General features: G+C 54.6%; 1 protein-coding gene across 1 annotated transcript in view; it reads right to left on the reverse strand.

Moving 5' to 3' along the window:
- The window catches only part of MYCBPAP (MYCBP associated protein), a 19842-nt gene extending 2763 nt beyond the window's left edge, over positions 1-17079 (reverse strand). Inside the window, exons 1-16 of the mRNA XM_077776784.1 lie at positions 16962-17079; positions 10831-10958; positions 9800-9956; positions 9555-9658; positions 7913-8102; positions 7565-7680; positions 6853-7003; positions 5841-5956; positions 5641-5756; positions 5092-5203; positions 4403-4592; positions 3744-3931; positions 2421-2567; positions 1329-1742; positions 820-941; positions 59-174 (exon numbers count right to left, since the gene is read on the reverse strand). Of these exons, the coding sequence (XP_077632910.1) occupies positions 59-174; positions 820-941; positions 1329-1742; positions 2421-2567; positions 3744-3931; positions 4403-4592; positions 5092-5203; positions 5641-5756; positions 5841-5956; positions 6853-7003; positions 7565-7680; positions 7913-8102; positions 9555-9658; positions 9800-9956; positions 10831-10958; positions 16962-17037 (2443 nt within the window). The 5' untranslated portion in view covers positions 17038-17079. The remainder of the gene's footprint in view (positions 1-58; positions 175-819; positions 942-1328; positions 1743-2420; positions 2568-3743; positions 3932-4402; positions 4593-5091; positions 5204-5640; positions 5757-5840; positions 5957-6852; positions 7004-7564; positions 7681-7912; positions 8103-9554; positions 9659-9799; positions 9957-10830; positions 10959-16961) is intronic.
- Between the last annotated feature and the right edge of the window lie 8 nt (positions 17080-17087).

Here is a 17087-nt window from a genome sequence, read left to right on the forward strand (position 1 = left end):
GTGAGCGGGGGGGGGGGGGGGGGGGGGGAGGCCACACAGTGCGTGGGTGCAGTCTGACCTTGCTCTTCCGATAGCTCCAAGTAGATGGTCTCCTTCTCAGGCAGGCCCAGCAGAGCCCTCAGCCACAGGGAATGGCTCACCAGGCCGTCAATCACATCCCGCCAGAGCTGCAGACTAGAAGGCGGGGCATCCTGGAGAGAGCCGTCACCCCGCGTCTGCCCTTGAAAGGGCAGAGGCGTGGGTCCTCCCCTCCCGGGACACCGCTGCCAAGGGCCAGCATCGAGGGGCCACGCCCTGTCTAACCAAGCAGCCTCACCAGGTCCCGTGCCAGTGCTCAGATGCGGACCTGGCTCCCTTCAGGCAGCAGCTGGGAAAGAGTGGCCTGGGACTAGGGTTCGGTTAGTCTGGGCTCTGGCTTGAGACTAGACTAGGGTGAGGCCCTATGGGAGCCGGGGAGGGAGGGGGGGCCTTCTGCGAGTTTTCCCGAGCGCCCTCGCTGAAGGCACGCCTGCACAACCAAGCAAGTTCCAAACAAGAAGTGAGGCTTTTTGCGGCCTGTGCTCTTCTTCTTGCTGCCCTCTGGTTTCCCCTGGGCCCATTCCTCTGCTCGTTGAGAAGGAACGAGGAGAGGGGCCGGGAAAGAGAGGCCAGCTGCCTCCTCCGCTCAGGAAAAGGGTGGCCGCGGCTGGCGCCACAGGGCGGAGCGTCTGCAGTACCTCTGTGCAACCGAGGACAGGCTGCCCAGAACCGCAGGCCGTCAGACAGCCACCACGTGGGGGACAAGCCTGGCTCTGCGGGGGGGGCGGGGGGGGTACCTACCACATCTGGTGCAGGAAGTCAGACTGCAGGGGCCTCCGCTCCTGGCACAGCTCTAGGGCTGCTCTGTTCAGCCTGATCAGGGCGTCCTCCCTCTGGCTCTCCTCGGGGAGTTCCACCACTGCCTAGCAGGGGTGTAGGTGGCGTGAGCGGCCATTCCGCCCAGGACACCAAGGGTCCCTGAGTCCTCTAGTGATGGGCCTCGTGCAGTGGGGACCGAAAGCCATGGTGGGGGTGCAGCCGTGGAGGGTGGACCTCCCCTAGGAATATGTACCCACGAACCGCTTCTCCGACGTGTGCCCGGGTCAGAGAGGGAAGCCCTCCTACGCTGTGGTGGCCTGGGCGCCCGAGACAAAACGAGATGACCCAGGAGACTGCTTTCTCTGAGTCTTTAGAAGGGTTTGTTTCTTCTCCCACCGGGGGGCAAAGGGGACTGCTGGGGCCCTCCCTCAGGGCACTGCCGCCTCCACCAGGGCGCCCTCCTACCAACCGCTTCAGGGTCGGGGGAGCACCTTTCTGAAATCCTCCAAACAGAGGCTCCACTCAGGCGGGGAAAGGCCTTCCAGCTCCCAGGGGCTCTTGGTGCTCCCCAGGTCTGGGCCCTCCTCCACCAGGATCTCCTCCATAATGCTCTTCCGCTGAGAATTCTGAGCCCCTGCTCCCGGCTTCTGGGACCCTGATGCATCTCGGGAGCCCTTGAAGGCCTCGCTCTCCTGGCGGGGCACCTGGGATTCCGAGACTGGGCTCTTAGAGCGCGCTGAGGGCTCCACGTTCACGGACACCTTCTCCGAGTAGGCGGCCCAGGCCCTGGAGCTGCGGCGGCACTCCTCCTCGCTGGGCCCGGCCTCCTCGGCCTTGGGGGGCGGCATCAAGTACTGGTGCCACAACCTGTGCAGGTTTTGCACCACTTGGTGCTGGTAATGCAGCTGCAGCAAAGGCAAAGGGAAGACACGTGTCAGGGAGGCCAGGGCGTGGGGCACCGGGAGTCCCAGCAAGCCTGCTCCCGTTTTCCCATCCCTCAAGGGTGCCGGTGGGGGGCTGCGGGGAGGCAGCCGGCGGGAGCCCTCAGTGGCCAGAGTGGCCCTGAGCATCCCCTTCGGCCTGAGCATCTCCAACATAATGCTTTTGCTTGCATTTGCAATCCCAGGTAAGATCAGGTTTGAATGGAGAAGTTTTTAAATTTTTTTTTAACATTTATTTATTTTTGAGAGACAGAGAGAGCTTGGTCGGAGGGAGACACAGAATCCGAAGCAGGCTCCAGGCTCCGAGCTGTCAGCACAGAGCCCGACGTGGGGCTCAAATGGACTGTGAAATAATGATCTGAGCCGAAGTCGGACGCTTAACCGACTGAGCCACCCAGGCGGCCCTGAATGAAGGAGTTTGTGAAGCCCTGTTCTGACCAAGCATCTGCTGGATTGCTAAGTTATCTTGGGCAAATGGCTTTACCGCCCTGGGCCTCAGTTTACTCATTGTAAAGCGAGGATGTAAATAGTACTCCCGTCACAGAGCTGGGTGATGAGAAGAAAGGGAGTTACTCAGGGAAGACGCTCGGAACAGGTCTGGGCGTAGGTGTGAGGGCGCAGGGGCCCGCGCTGGGCCTCTACCTGAGGGTTCCTGTGGTGGAACAAGTCCTCCTCAGTGATATAGGCGTCCATGGGCGACTGTGCACGCTCTGGGGTCAGGACCCCGCTCAGGAGCTCCTGCAGCACGCTCTCCACGACGGTCACCGCTTCATGGGCAGCCAGCTTGTCCTGGGGAAGGGAAGGTGGGACAAGATGGCAGCTCAGCCTTTCAGTACCCACACTGCACCCTCCAGGGGAGCCAGGGCCCTCAGGGCTCAGTGCCTTCCTAGGGGCTGAACTCTCTCCATCGGTCTGTCTCTGTCACACGGACATACGCTCCTGTTTCCAGACTCAAAAACCCCTCAGTACCTCCAAACATCAATAGGCTAAAAGCATGTAGGGGGGACGCCAGCCCCAGAGAAGTTGCTTCCTCGTGGGGGCCAGAAGGTCACACAGTCAGCATTTCTCCCCAGATCAGGAAGAGGGGCAAGGGGCAGGGGCCACCCGGTTTGGGCCCTGCTGGGAATGTGGCTTGGCCCCACTGTGGAGGGGCATCTCGTGTGACAGCTAGGTCCCGCAGTCGGCAAGTCAAGCAGACATGACATTTATCAAAAATATTCGTGGGGCGCCTGGGTGGCTCAGTCGGTTAAGCGTCCGACTTCAGCTCAAGTCATGATCCACGGTTTGTGAGTTCAAGCGTCGGGCTCTGTGCTGACAGCTCAGAGCCTGGAGCCTGCTTCGGATTCTGTGTCTCCTTCTCCCTCTGCCCCTCCCCCACTTGTGCTCTCTCTCTGTCTCTCAAAAATAAACAAGTGTAAAAAAAATTTTGTGCTCGCCTCGGGCTGAGCCCTGGTTAAAGTAGTTGGCTTATAATTGGGGGCCATGGTAAAAGACAAAAACAAAAACAAAACAAAAAAACAGAAGCAGAGCTTTCTATAGAATGCCCGGAGGCATAGGACCAGCCGGTCAGTTCTGGAACTGACTGGGGGCCAGGCCGCAGACTCCCAGTGCCTACCTCACTCTCCCTCCCCGTGACAGCCCTACTGGGGAAGTCGTTCTCTCTGGTTCTGAAGGCTAAATCCAACCCTGCTGGCCAGCATCAGACAGCAGTGAACAAACAGTACTTCAAGCAGGTCGGCTTGCCTCCAGTCAGGGTGGGGACACCAAGCTGTCCCCCCCCCCCACACATCTTTTACATCACAAAGACCTGGGGAGTGTTTGTCGCTAAAAACAGCTGCCTGTTGGTGAAAAATTCACCTCATAGGCTAGGAGAAATAAGAGCCCTGCAGGCAGTGCCAGGAAGAAGATTGGGGGAACTTATCTGGTGTCCATGGGAGGGCGGGGTCCCCCGATATCCTGGGTTACCTTCAGTAACTTCCTCTCTTCCTTAAAAATGTCCTGGGTCAGGGAGACTGCATGGAGGTTGACCTGCAGGAGGGCGCCTCCTAACAGGGTGGGGTGGGTTCCAAACACCCAGCATTCCCTGAACACGCCAGCGTTCAGAGACTTGAAGGAGAAGGTGAAGGTTTTCGTCTCTCCAGGCAGAATCACACCTGAGAGGGGCAGAGGCAGCGGTTTTCACCACCCAGGAGCTAGCAGAGCCCCAAGCCGGCTTGTATGAACTGAGCCCTAAGCCTTTGTGTCCCGGGCAGGGTGGTAACCAGAACCGAGGGGTTTTCTGGGCAGCAGGACTTTTGACTTCCTGTGCAAAAACTGGCCAAGTCCCAGGCAAACAGGGATGGGGTGGGGGTGGGGGGGTCATCCCAGGCTCAGGCCTGAACATAGAGGTAACTGAACCCCTAGACAGTTTCTGCTCCCTGGTGAGTGTGTCTCTCTGCGTTCCCGACTGTTCCCTGGCAGACGAGAACAGTTAGGAGAGGACTCGATTTGCAGAAGAAATGGAAAGGAGGAGGGGGGGGAGGGGAGAAGGAGAGGGGCTCAAAACTCGCAGGAACCTGAGCTAAACTCTGGTTCCTTGCAGGCCATGGATGGATGGGAGCCTCGAGAGGAGGGCGGCGAGGTACCTTCTCGGTTGTTAAAGTAAAAGCGCTGCATCCTGTTCCTCTTCAGGTCTTGGAAGGAGTCCAGCTGCGAGCGCCTCCTCCAGTTGTAGCGAATGGCCGCGGTGCCATTGTTGACCACAGTCAGTTCCGAAGAGGTCTTCTCCCTTTCTAGAGTTTCGAAGGTCAAGCGGACAGCAATTCCAACATGCTTCTGGGGAAGGAGACGTGTGAGAAATGGCTTTGAGGGAGGTTCTGGCCGAGGGCGACCGATTCATCCTTGTTGGCCCAGGGACGTGTTTGGGTTTGGCCCTCCAGGGTCCAGCTGCTCTCAGGGTGCGGTCACCGTACCCCGATCGCGGCTGTCTCTGAGGCCGCCATCCACGGCACGCCGGGGGGAGAAAAAACAGATTTTGTCTCTGAGGAGGAGCAATCCTGCTCCTCTAGAACCTTCTCAAAGACATACCTGTTCTAGAGGTTTCGCTTATTTACATGCTTGGGGGGCTAGGTACAAGCTGGGTGGCTTGTGACAGTCTCTTTTTTTACAGTCTTGTGATTTCCCTCTGGCTTAAGTTAGTGTTGCTGTTACCATTTTCAGACGTGCTGAATGCACGACCAGATAAAAAATGCAAAGAGGTGATTTGCCCGGGTCCTTGTGACTGCGCCTGAGGGAAGCCCTTCCATCAGGGAGGTGAGGGCGAAGGCAGTTTTACCTTGTCCCCTGGGTTACTGCCTCTGATCCAGCAAGCCGGCTTCCCACAGAACAGCAGGGAAGGGCCAAGAACAGGCATGGGGGCCATGTCAGGGTAATTGGCCAGTAAGTCTCTGTAAGAAAAGCCAAGGACTTAGTTTCCCCGAGGCTACCGCGGTCTTGCCATGCGCAGCCCACGGAAACGGCTGCCAGGCCTGAAGAGGTGCCCGGCTCTGCCCTCTGATGGCTCCCCTTGGGTTCAGCTTTATCCTGCTATCTTCCTGCAGGTGGGCGCTTCCTGGACGCTGAGACTCTTTGCGCATCGCCTCCCGGCGTGCGCGGCGTTTCCCAGCAAAGGAATGGCTGGGAAATCCCCATTAGGGGCTGGTTGCTGGAAGGGACCAGATGGTCACAGAAGAGCTGGCGCAGGTGTTGGAAAGGGGCCCACTGAGAGGCCGGGCTGGAGGCCTCAGCCAGATTTCAGGGCGGGGAGTCTGCCCTTTTCTACTGGGGGTGCCGGGGGAGGCCACTCTTCCCCCAACCTCTCCCCCTAGGGCGCAGCCCGACTCACGAGAACACCGTGTCTTCAGAGGAACTTTCCTGGCTCCTGTTAAACACTGAATAGTCCTCCACGGTGACAGTTGTGAAAGGCTGTCCTTCGCCCACCACCTCCAGGCCATCGATATCCTCAGAGAGACCGAGAAAGGGAAGGTTAGCTGGCTGGAGACAGGCCTACCGGGAACGGGCTTCCAGACACAGAGGGGTGCTGACCTGCTGGCTGAAATCCAGCTCGGCCATGAGGCGCTGCAGCTCCTTGCGTCGGTAGATCAGGAACAGACTCCGGTCCCAGGTATAGCGGTACCAAGCATCCTTCTGGGCCGGCAGGCCTAGAGCATCAGGGTCCAGGGACCCTCAGCACAGACTGCTGTGATGGCATCTTCCCCACCCACCATCAGGGCCCTGAGAACACCCATCCCGGCACCACTGCTGGGAAAGGGGAAACTCCAGCCTCCCTGGGCTGCTGGGGTCTGGTCCTCCTGCCCCGTACCTATGGCGTCTCCAGCCCTCCTCAAGATGCCCACAAAACCAGCTGGCACACCCATAAACCTTAGGATTATAATAACAATAGCAGCTGCATTTGACTGTCTTAACAGGCCCAAGCCTCTCAAATACATGTCCTGTGTCATTTAACAGTCTCGTGTCCGGCAGTACTTTATAGATGGGGAAACGGAAGGACCAGAGAGGTTAAGTAACTCACTGGAGCTCACAAACCCAACACAGCAGGGGTCTGGACCCAGGCAGCCCAGCGGCCTTTAGAACAGCTCAGCCACACAGAAATACCACGCAAACCACACATGCAAACCACCGGTGTAACCTCAAAGCTTCTAGATGCCACACCGAAAAAGGTAAAAATGGGTGAAACTAACTTTAGTAACCTCGTATCACCCAACAGATCAAAAATAGTATCATTTCGATACGTAATCAATATAACCATGATTAGTAACGTAAAGCTAACGTTTTGTATTTTATAGGGGTAGTGACCTTTGAAGCCCAGTGACACTTGCAGCGCACTTGAGTTCACGCAAGCCATGTCCCAGGTGCTCAATGGCCCCAACGGCCATGGGGGCCGCGTAGACAGAGCAGCCCTACAGCCCGCGCTCCAGCTCGCCTCCCCATCACTGCAGGGGGACTGGACCTCCGTCTCAGGCCGTTCTCACTGCACAGCCACGCTGTCCCCCGCCCCGGCCCGCCCCATGCTGATGGCTTCCGCCCCTCCCCCCACCTGTCTCCGCCTGGATGCAGCGGGGCTTCCTGACGCGCGTGATGGGCTCCAGGAGGCCACGCTGAGCTTTCGTCTTTGTCATGACCAGACCCGTCATTTCGTCTCCCAGGTATTCCAGCCGACTCCAGAACCCGCTGGTCTCCTCATAGTTCTGGCAAGGAAGGATGCATGAGTCAGGTCACCTGGACACTTTGGGGAGAGGCTGGTGGAGGTGGGGGGAGCCCGGGGGGGGGACAAGAGTGTCGCAGGCCGCAGATGTTCCCCCTGGGGGACTTGCTGCTGCCCTGAGAGCAGGGAGGAAGTGCCTGTTTTGTTCTCAGGGCACCCCGCTGCAGCCCCAGACAGACGGTGCGGGCCGACACAGGCCCCCGCACTGACGAACCAGAATACGGTGCGTGGCCTGGGTCATCTGAAAGCGCGAGCCTCGGTTTTTAGGAGGCAACGCTGAGACTGTTCTAGGAACTCAGTACCTGTGATATCTTTCTCCTCAAGCTGACTACCACTGACCACCACAGGCTGAGCAACTTAGCTCGCCAGGCCCTGAATGCCAACAACAGGACCCATAATGGGATGTAGGAAAGGTCTTGAGGGCTTGATGATGCCTTTCAAACAAGCGGATTTTTTGTGTGTGCCCCCGACTTGTGCAGCCAGAGGCAGCCATCCCCGTGTCCGGACCGCCTCATCCCAGAGCCTCTGGAGACTCTGTCCTCACCTTCCCGTCGTGCTGCGTCAGAAGTGCTCGGTCAATGAGCTCCCGCTCCTCCTGGATCTGCCTGTAGGTCTCCCCCGTGTGCATGAGGAGTTCGCCCACAGGCTTCTGCAGGCGTTCTAGATGGAGCGAGCCAAGAATGCAGCCCTCCATCGAGTCAGGGCGAACGGCCTTCCCCCCCACCCCGGGCCAGGCCCCGTCGCTGGGCTGATTTCAGGCCCCGCTGACTGCAGGAAGCCCCCGGGAGTGGACGGCACCCATGTGGCCAGCCTGAACCCGGGCTCTGGCCAGGGGGAGGGACAGAAGGATGAGGGAGGCAGGCGCACTGGGAGTCCCGGCCACTGGGCTCACCACTCAGGGCTTCCTGCTGCTTCTTCCGCAAGGCTAGGTGGCGCTTCCAGTTTCGGAGAAAGTTGTGCTGAGGGGGTGGGGCCCAGGGATGTGGCTTCTCCTTCTCCTCTTGTGGGGCTTTCTGCTTTGGCTCTTCTTTCGCTGAGATGAGGGTCACCAGACAGGGCGGGGTGTGTATCAGCTTAGCCAGCTAAAAAGGACACCGAGGGGGCACCTGGGTGGCTCAGTTGGGCAAGCGTCCAACTCTGCTTTCAGCTCAGGTCATAATCTCACGCTCGGTTGTGAGATCGAGCCCCACGTTGGGCTCGCGCTGGGTGTGGAGCCTGCTTTAGACTCTCTCTTGTCATTTGCAGCGATGTGGATGGAGCTAGAGTGTGTAATGCTGGGAGAAATGAGTCAGTCAGAGAAAGACAAATACCACAGGATTTCGCTCACATGTGCAGTTCAGGAAACAAAACGGATGAACATATGGGAGGGGAGAGAAAAAAAAAAGAGAAAGAGAGGGAAAAGAACCATGAGAGACTGCCAGACAGAGAACAAACTGAGGACTGATGGAGGGAGGTGGGGGGATGGGCTAGATGGGGGATGGGTACTAAGGAGGGCACCAGTTAGGATGAGCAACAGGTGTTGCATGTAAGTGATGAATCACCAAATTCTACTCCTGAAACCAATGATGTACTATATGTTAGCTACCTAGAATTTAAATAGAGTTTTTTTTGGGGAAAAAAAGAGTCTCCCTCTCCCTCTGCCCTTTACCCCTCCTCCTCGAAATAAACAAATATATAAACAAACAAATAAGTCAGTCAGTAAGTAAAAAGTATGCAGAGAGCATGTGGAAGGTGGCGAGGAGGCGCTGAGCTGGGGCTAAGCGGAGACATCTTCCACCCCAACCTCCTGCCCTCCCCCCACTCTGCTCAGAGTCCCTCCTCTCCTGGACCCCAAGGTAGTGAGGGACAGAATCAGGGGGCCTTGGAAGCCCGTGTCAGTTCCCTCGCTTCCAGAGGGGAACCTTTGCTCTGAGACTGTGGTCGGCAACTCTTAGTGTATCTGTCCTTGCAAGTGATGCTGATGGGGGGGGACGGACACCTTCACCTGCAGGGTGACAGAGCCATTTTTATAGGACCCCAGGCCCCTTAGCACGAGACTGATCAGAGATGTTTCGCCTGGTACCAGGAGAGCAAAGGAACTGAGAGACGGCAGAGCACCATGTAATGGGAAAGTCAGACAGACAGACAGACATGTGGCCCTGGGAGCTGATGGAAACCTCTGTCCTCCGCCCCATGGATGGGAGACGAGAGCAGGCCAGCCTTGGGAGAACAGAAAATGAAACCGGTGCACAGGGGAGTAGAGGGCAGCGAAGGAGTGTGAGCCCTGAGCCCTGATGCCTCTCAGGCTTCGCACTTGTTTCGGGATCCCTTGGGGCACCTCTGTATCCTTAGAGTGACTTCCTGACTTCAGCTGAACTAGCTTAAGGTGGCTTCACTATTTCAAGGCGGGGGGAGAGTCGCTTTCACTTCAGATTCCGGGAACCAGAGACTGAAGTGTCTCTCTCAAGCCCCGGTCCTGCCTGACTGTGCTGGGTGGTGAAGATGGACGTGACTTTGGGGACTTCCCGCGCCCGAGCAGCTCTGTTTAAACAAACCTGGGTGTTCCCTCGAGCCACTGCGATTCTCTTAAAGTCCTGAAGAGTCCCCAAGATGTGGTGAGGCAGAATCTGGTCACAGCCATGGAAACTGTCACCCGGACCTGGGGAGAAGGGCAGGGGAAAGAGCAGCTCCTGTAAATGTTTCGGGGGGGGGGGAATGCGGGGGCGACTCTGCTTTCCCTCAAGGCCGTTCCTCTGCTGAATGCAGAGGCCAGCGAGGCCAGGGTCAAGGCCGGGCATACCAGAGTAGTCCAGGGGCTTTGTGGCTGCATCTGGGGTCGCAGGATGTGCTACGAAGTGGCAGACCTTCTTGTGATCCTTCGGTTTGAGTTTACGGATGATAAATTTCTGGGTGACGACAGGTCTATCTTGGATCTCAATAAAGCGAGGAATGTGTTGCTAAAAACAAACAAACAAACAAAAAACCAAAAACACTAAAGAACAAAAGAGGAGAATTCCACTTGAGATCAGGAGTTGGAAAACGCCACCCATCTCCTCTGTCCTAATTCTTGGTGGAATTCCTGAAGGCTGACAAATCTGTTTCTCCAGCTCTGGCCATATGCTCTGTCGAGGAAATGCCGTTGCAACAGACTTACTACTTAGTAATCTCCTGGAGGGAAAAAAATTTACAAAACATCTAATGCCTCCAGACAGTTCAGGTGACAGGTGGTTGACTCTTCCAGGTAAAGCGTGGGGTTAGGGTTTAGTGCCTTTATCCACCTCCCTAACATGCTTCTCAAATTCATTTTCCCTTCTGTGAAATGGGGATTATGGACACTGGCCTCCTAGGGGAAGCAAGTCACCTCAACATCTCATTTCCCTGGGGTTCTAGATCAATCTCAGAAGCGTTAAAACAAACAACATAGTAAATTTCTTTAGGTGCAGAAATGAGGGTGCCTGGGTGTCTCAGTGGGTTAAGTGTCCGACTCTGGATTTCGGCTCAGGGCATGATCTCATGGTTTGTGGGTTCGAGCCCCACATCGGGCTCTGCACTGACAGCTCGCTCAGAGCTTGGAGCCTGCCTCAGATTCTGTGTCTCCCTCTCTCTCTGACCCTCCCCTGCTTGCATTTGGTCGCTCTCTCTCAAAAATAAATATTAAAAAAAAATTTAGATGCAAAAGTGAAAAGAATTTGTGCTCAACTTCTCCATGGAATTAGACGCTCCCTCTGAGTAGGGAGGTGGTAGAGATACAGTGGACACGGTTGATATTCTAGACCACCCAAAACCCGGGCCAGTTCCTGCGGCGAAGGGATCCCTTGACTTTATCCTTACCTTCTTCAAGTCTTCCTTCTTAATGGCTAAAGCCAGGATGTCACCCCCTTGGAGGACACTGCTAACAGACTCAGGCTCTTCCTGAACAGGGGGTGTGGCCTGTTCAGGTAACTTTGCCCGCTTCCTTTCTGAAGAGAAGCAGAAAAGTACAAGTGCTGAGATAGATGTATATTTCTAACATATGATGTATATTACAATACAGCTCTATAACATATTCTGACTTACAGTACCTCTATTAGATTTCATGGTGAGAGGCAGACCTTAGCACCTGCACAGACAGCAGAGCCTGCCAAGGTGGCTTGAGTTCTCTCTTGAATATCCCCCCCCCCCATTACCCCCAGCATGTTACAGCGACTGAGTCTTTTGAAGTGCAGATCAGAAGATACCTAATTCCGGGCTGTGCTACGTATAAGCTTTAAAACCTTGGCTACGTACATCACTTCCCCCTTCCTGGTCTCTTTCCTTTTTGTAAAAAGAGAAGGCTGGACTAAATCAGTGGTTCTCAAATATTAGGCAGATGTCTGCCTGACTATGTTCTGGAGAGTTTTACACATACAGCTTCTGGCTGCTGTGTGGAGCCAGGGCCGGGGGAAACCGTATTTTTTTTTTTTTTTTTAACTCTCTACGTGCTTCTGATGTTTTCTCAGCCTTCCCCCATTGCTCGCACTGGTGCCTTGTTCTAGGTGAAGGCGTCAGGTTTTTTTCTTACCTTTTTAAAAAACGTTTATTTATTTTATATTCAGAGAGAGAGAAACAGTGCTCATGTGTGAGCAGGGTAGGGGCAGAGAGAGAAGGGGAGAAGATCCCAAGCAGGCTCTACACTGTCAGTGCAGAGCCTGACGCGGGGCTCGATCCTACGAACTGTGAGATCATGACCTGAGTTGAACGCTTAACTGCCTAAGCCACCCAGGTACCTTGGCATCAAGTTTCTTAAGACACTGTCTAAAATGCAGATGCTCTGGGGGAAGCAGAACATTCCCTCCAGAGTATGTATTTCCTATTCTTTCATTTAATACATACTTTTAGCCAGGCATCCTCCAGCTAGGCACTGTGCTAGGTTCTGAGGATATAAGGCAGAGTCCTGGGCCTCAAAGAGCACAAGGCCGTGGGAGACAAGGCTGTCAAACAGGGTCACTGAACTGGGGTCATTATGGAAGCATCCAGGGGGACCCCAGCCCAGTGTGCAGGGCGGTTTGGGGTGGGCTTCTGGGGGAGGTGATGTTTAAACTGAAGTTAGACACGGGAAAGACACTGGGGAACAGACATTGCAAAGAGAAGAGGCCTAGAGGCAAAAGAACAGTGTGTGCATTGGGAATTCAGAGCACATTTTTTAAATAGCTGGAGTGCATCAAGGCGGGGTGGGGAGGGTGCTGGTAGGAAGTGGTGGCCAGAGAGGGGAGCGGACGTCAGGTCAGGAAGAGCTTAGTGAGCTGTGTAAAGGACTTTGGTCTTTACCCGTGGGCCATAGCATAGCAAGGAATGGATTAGGGGGTGTGAGGGTGAGGATGGGACTGGTTAGGAGTCTACTGTGGGAATGAAGCGGCTGACAAAAGTGGCTCTTGGGACTGGGGAAAGTGGAGAGATCTGAGCCTATGTCCCTCAGGTGCCTGGCCCTCAGTACTCATGCGACAGAGCGAGTCATTCTCCAGTGAGGACGCGTTCCCTGCCTTCCTTCCACAGAGGTGGGTTCACGGGTTTCAAATGCATCTCATTTCTCTGGCTTGGGTCCTCCTGCCTGCTGCCCCCTGGGTTAGAATGAGTTGATATACACAAATTATCAACGAGAGAGCCGAAGTCCTGCCTTTATGGATGTTGAAACACAGCTTGGATTGGTCCACTGCTACTCAGAGTAATTTTTAAGGGGCAATATCACTAAACCATCAGGGCAAGTATTCTGATTGTCAAAATCAAGTGTTTTTTAAATTAAATATTTAAAAGTTATGTTTATTTATTGAGAAAGAGAGAGAGACAGAGTGTGAGTGGGGGAGAGGGACAGAAAGAGAGGGAGACACAGAATCAGAAGCAGGCTCCAGGCTCTGAGCTGTCAGCACAGAGCCCGACATGGGGCTCGAACTCACAAGTGTGAGATCATGACCTGAGCCGAAGTCGGCCGCTCAACCGACTGAGCCACCCAGGTGGCCCTAAAATCAACTGTTTTTAGGAAATGCCCCCACAGTAGCCAAAAATCCCAAATCAGAATCATTCCACTAGAACCTAAATCCAGCCTATCACTCTGAGTCCATCTCCTCAGCAACGGGGTCAGCAGAAACCCAGGTATATCTGTCAGTTAAACCACATGATATGTGTGTGTGTGTGTGTGTGCGCGTGCGCGCGCGCACACACACACACACACACACACACACACACGGCTGAACAGCTTGACCCTGAGTTCTGGTCCCATCCACCACGTGTGGAGATGCAGCCTCAGGTTATAATTTCTACTTCCTCTCTCCCTCCTTTACAAAGGCACCAAGGTTGCTGGTAGCCCAAGAGAGAAAAAGCAACAGCTGAAGGTGTGCTTTTATAACTATTTTGGAATTTGGGGTGTCTGGCTGGCTCAGTCGGTGGAGCATGTGACTCTTGATCTCGGGGGTCATGAGTCTGAGTCCCACATTGGGTGCAGAGGTCACTTACACAAAGACTTTAAATAAATACATATGTTGGAATTATTTATGTTTTCCAGGACATTTGCTTCCTTTGTCTGTCACCTCAGCTGGCCCTGCATCTTCCCAAGGGATCAGACATCTCCCGATGTGTGCTTTTTACTGGTGGGTATATAATTACCACGTGCAAATTTATAAGCCTTTGACTTTGCTGAAGATTTCGGAAGTAGTGAAACTCTGGTCTGGGGTCTTTCTGAGGTTATCTTGGATATAGTTCGATACATGCTCTGTTACAGTATACCGTCAGGGAGGGGTGTGTTCTAGTTAATAAAGTACTTATTGAAATGATAGATACATTTTAAACTTCATCTCCGGGGCGCCTGGGTGGCTCAGTCGGTTAAGTGTCCGACTTTGGCTCAGGTCATGATCTCGCGGTTCGTGAGTTCAAGCCCCGCATCAGGCTCCGTGTTGACAGCTCAGAGCCTGGAACCTGCTTCAGATTCTGTGTCTCCCTCTCTCTCTACCCCTTCCCCACTCATGCTGTCTCTCTATGTCTCAAAAATAAACATTTAAAAAATAAATAAACATCAACTCGCCCTAGAGGATATTTACCAAGCAACTTCTTTGAGCTATAAACTACAGAGAAGATGGTGGAAAAGGTTAGAATGTGGCTCCTCTCGAGAAACTGAAAACTGCGGCTCACACACACACACCAGCGGAACATAAGGGCCTAAGTCAGTGGCAGCACAGACAATGTGTTTGGTTACTCATCAAAGAGGGAACAGATGGACATGGCTCATGTGGTTTAGGGCTGTAAAGAACGGTTCAGGAGAGCGGCTGCAGGGGTCAGAGGCAGCTTCCCAGACTACATTAGGCCTTGAAGGAGAGGAAGCCTTTGCCCCAGCAGAGCAGCAAACAGGGGTGCTCCTGGTGAAGTCACAGAACGGAGGTGGGAGCGGGTCGGAGCAGCGAGTGGTGACACAGAAGGCTTGAAGGGGGCGGTGATGTTGGGGATGAGGGAAAACCCGGGGCGTGATGGCTTTGTAAAATTCAGGCTGAAGCATCTGTCTTCCTGCTGGCAGGAAGGAGGTTGGGTCCAGGAGGGTGAGTTGGTGAAAGCCGCATTTCAGAGCGATATATCCAGTGAGGGTAAGCCAGGTGAATGGGGGCGGGGCGGGGGTGTCTGGAAACCCACGCTGAATGGGGCTTCCGGCCGGCATTTTCCCTTGATCCCGGCCAGCCCCCTTGAATGCGGCAGTCAGGTAACACATCTTTGCCAGAGCCGGGCCAGGTAGCTGGAAGCAAGATGCTCGGGTCAGGTGGGCATGGGGCACAAGAGGAGAGGCTGTCCCTACCAGGCCTAAGCTTTAACTGATCAGGGAGGGGCATCTGGCACTTCTGGGAGTCTTCCTGGTTTCTTAACATGAGCAGGGAGAGATCTGGGAGTCCAAAAGGGCTCACGTCTTTAACCAGGTTTAGTCCCAATATTTGCTTGCCTTTTTCCTTATAATTCAGAGACCTTGAAGAAATGACGCATGAGATTACCTGTGTTGATTAGCTGCATTGTATTGAAAGGTGTGGTGGGGGGGGGAGTATTGTCCTACTACCTTACTGACCCCTGAGATATTTAGGAGGGAAAAAAGAATCTTGCCTGCTAAACTCAACACTCTGGGGGCGCCTGGGTGGCTTAGTCGGTTAAGGGTCCGACTTTCGCTTAGGTCATGATCTCGCAGCTCGTGGGTTCGAGCCCCGCGTCAGGCTCTGTGCTGACTGCCAGCTCAGAGCCTGGAGCCTGTTTCAGTCTGTGACTCCCTCTCTCTCTGACCCTCCCCTGCTCACACTGTCTCTCTCTCTCTCCTAGAAATAAATAAAACATTAAAAAAAAAATATATTAAACTCAACACTCTGGTTTGTTTCCTCCTCACCCTGGTGCGTGTTCTCAACTCGAGGGCTATTTAACAAACTAAATTTCCCCTTCTTAAAAATAAATACACAGTGATAAATCTTGCCTTAATCTGTTTACTGCAGAAAGTTCAAATCTGGTAGGCAGCAGCTAGGAAAGTCCTTGACTGACCTAGGGGCCCAGCTATCACTCTCTCTTTCTCTCCATCTCTTTCTCTCTCCATCGTTAAGAACTAGATCGTGAGGGCGCCTGGGTGGCTCAGTCGGTTGAGCGTCCGACTTCGGCTCAGGTCATGCTCTTGCAGTTTGTGGGTTCGAGCCCCGCGTCGGGCTCTGTGCTGACAGCTCAGAGCCTGGAGCCTGCTTAGGATTCTGTGTCTCCCTCTCTCTCTGATCCTCCCCTGCTCATGCTGCCTCTCTCTCTCTCTCTCTCTCTCAGAAATAAATAAAACATTAAAAAAAAAAAGAACTAGGTCATGAAACGACATCTCGATCTAGCCTACATCTGACTTTTATACCTTGAAGAGCGATTAAAGCCAGCTGTCCTGAGTAAACAGGCCTCCCCAGGGCCCCTGCTGACCGCAGACCTGCCCTTCCTCTCACACTGTCACTGCTGCCCGAGACTGGCTCTGGGTCTCCCCAAGGCCTGCAAGAGCATGCCCAGGGTCAGGTGCTCTGAGCCCCCTTGACCGCTTAGGGATCCCTATATCACAGCATTGATCTCTATCCGGTTCTCCTCTGGCAGAATCCTCACTACATTCTGAGTTTCTCGTGGGCTGGGATCACACAGAGAATACTGACACCGTTGGTGAACAGCACAGTGCCCACACACAGTAGGCCCCCAGTAAATGGCAACAGCAAAAAGCGACGGAAGAAGGGGTGCGTTGCAAATGGGAACGTGTTCAGGGGGTCAGTCTGCTGTCAGACACCCTGTGACTCTCTCACCTGCAACCAGAGGGTAGCTGAGGAGGCCAGGGAGCAGTCAGGTCTGCGACTGTCTCTGGGTTACACAAATGGGACAGGGGTCATCCAGCCAGAAAGGGTGTATGTGGTGGAAAGACATGGGAGGCAGAACGGGTCGGGTTAAGCTTTTCTCCTGGGTGTTTCCAGCAGGGCTCTTAGGTAACACCCTCCAAAGAGTCTCCCCAAGTTGTTGGTTTCACGGCCTCAACATGTTAGTTGCATTCTTTCCTGAATTTCTTTTCCCAAGGACTCCTGTTCTCCGCCCTGCTGAAAACTCTTTCCTGACTCTTCTGCATCTCATCCGGTGGAGGGCTCCTGCCTTCCGAGTCCCACCCTAAGACTTGGTTAGAGGTAGAGTCCCCTGTGCCTTCCTGCCCAATGCCACCTCCCCAACAACTGATCCCTGAGGCCTCTGGCAGTCCCCTACCTCCTAGTCCCCAACTCCAAAACCCTGTGCACTGCGCCCCCCCTCCCTTCGGGGGTCGCTGCCTTGTACAACATCCCTGAGGTATGGGGTACGCCTCGTTCCATACCCCATTCCCCCATGATCTTTACCTCCATCCTGGTGTCACCCCCGTCCTCCAGGCCCCGTGTCGTGAATCCCATCCAAGAACCCCAGCCCCTGTCGGGTTCTCCTGAGCTCCCAAGGCAGCCAGCGCCAACCTTTAATCAGTTCTGCGGCCTCCAAGAATCTGCTTGCGGGTATTCTGAAGCGGGACTCCTTCTTTAGAGACTTCATGGTGTGGCTGGGGCTGTGAGCGCGGCCCTGCGCCGCGGGGACCCGGGAGA

Source organism: Crocuta crocuta, unplaced genomic scaffold, assembly GCF_008692635.1.
Source record: "Crocuta crocuta isolate KB4526 unplaced genomic scaffold, BGI_CrCroc_1.0 scaffold352, whole genome shotgun sequence".
Lineage (NCBI taxonomy): Eukaryota > Metazoa > Chordata > Mammalia > Carnivora > Hyaenidae > Crocuta > Crocuta crocuta.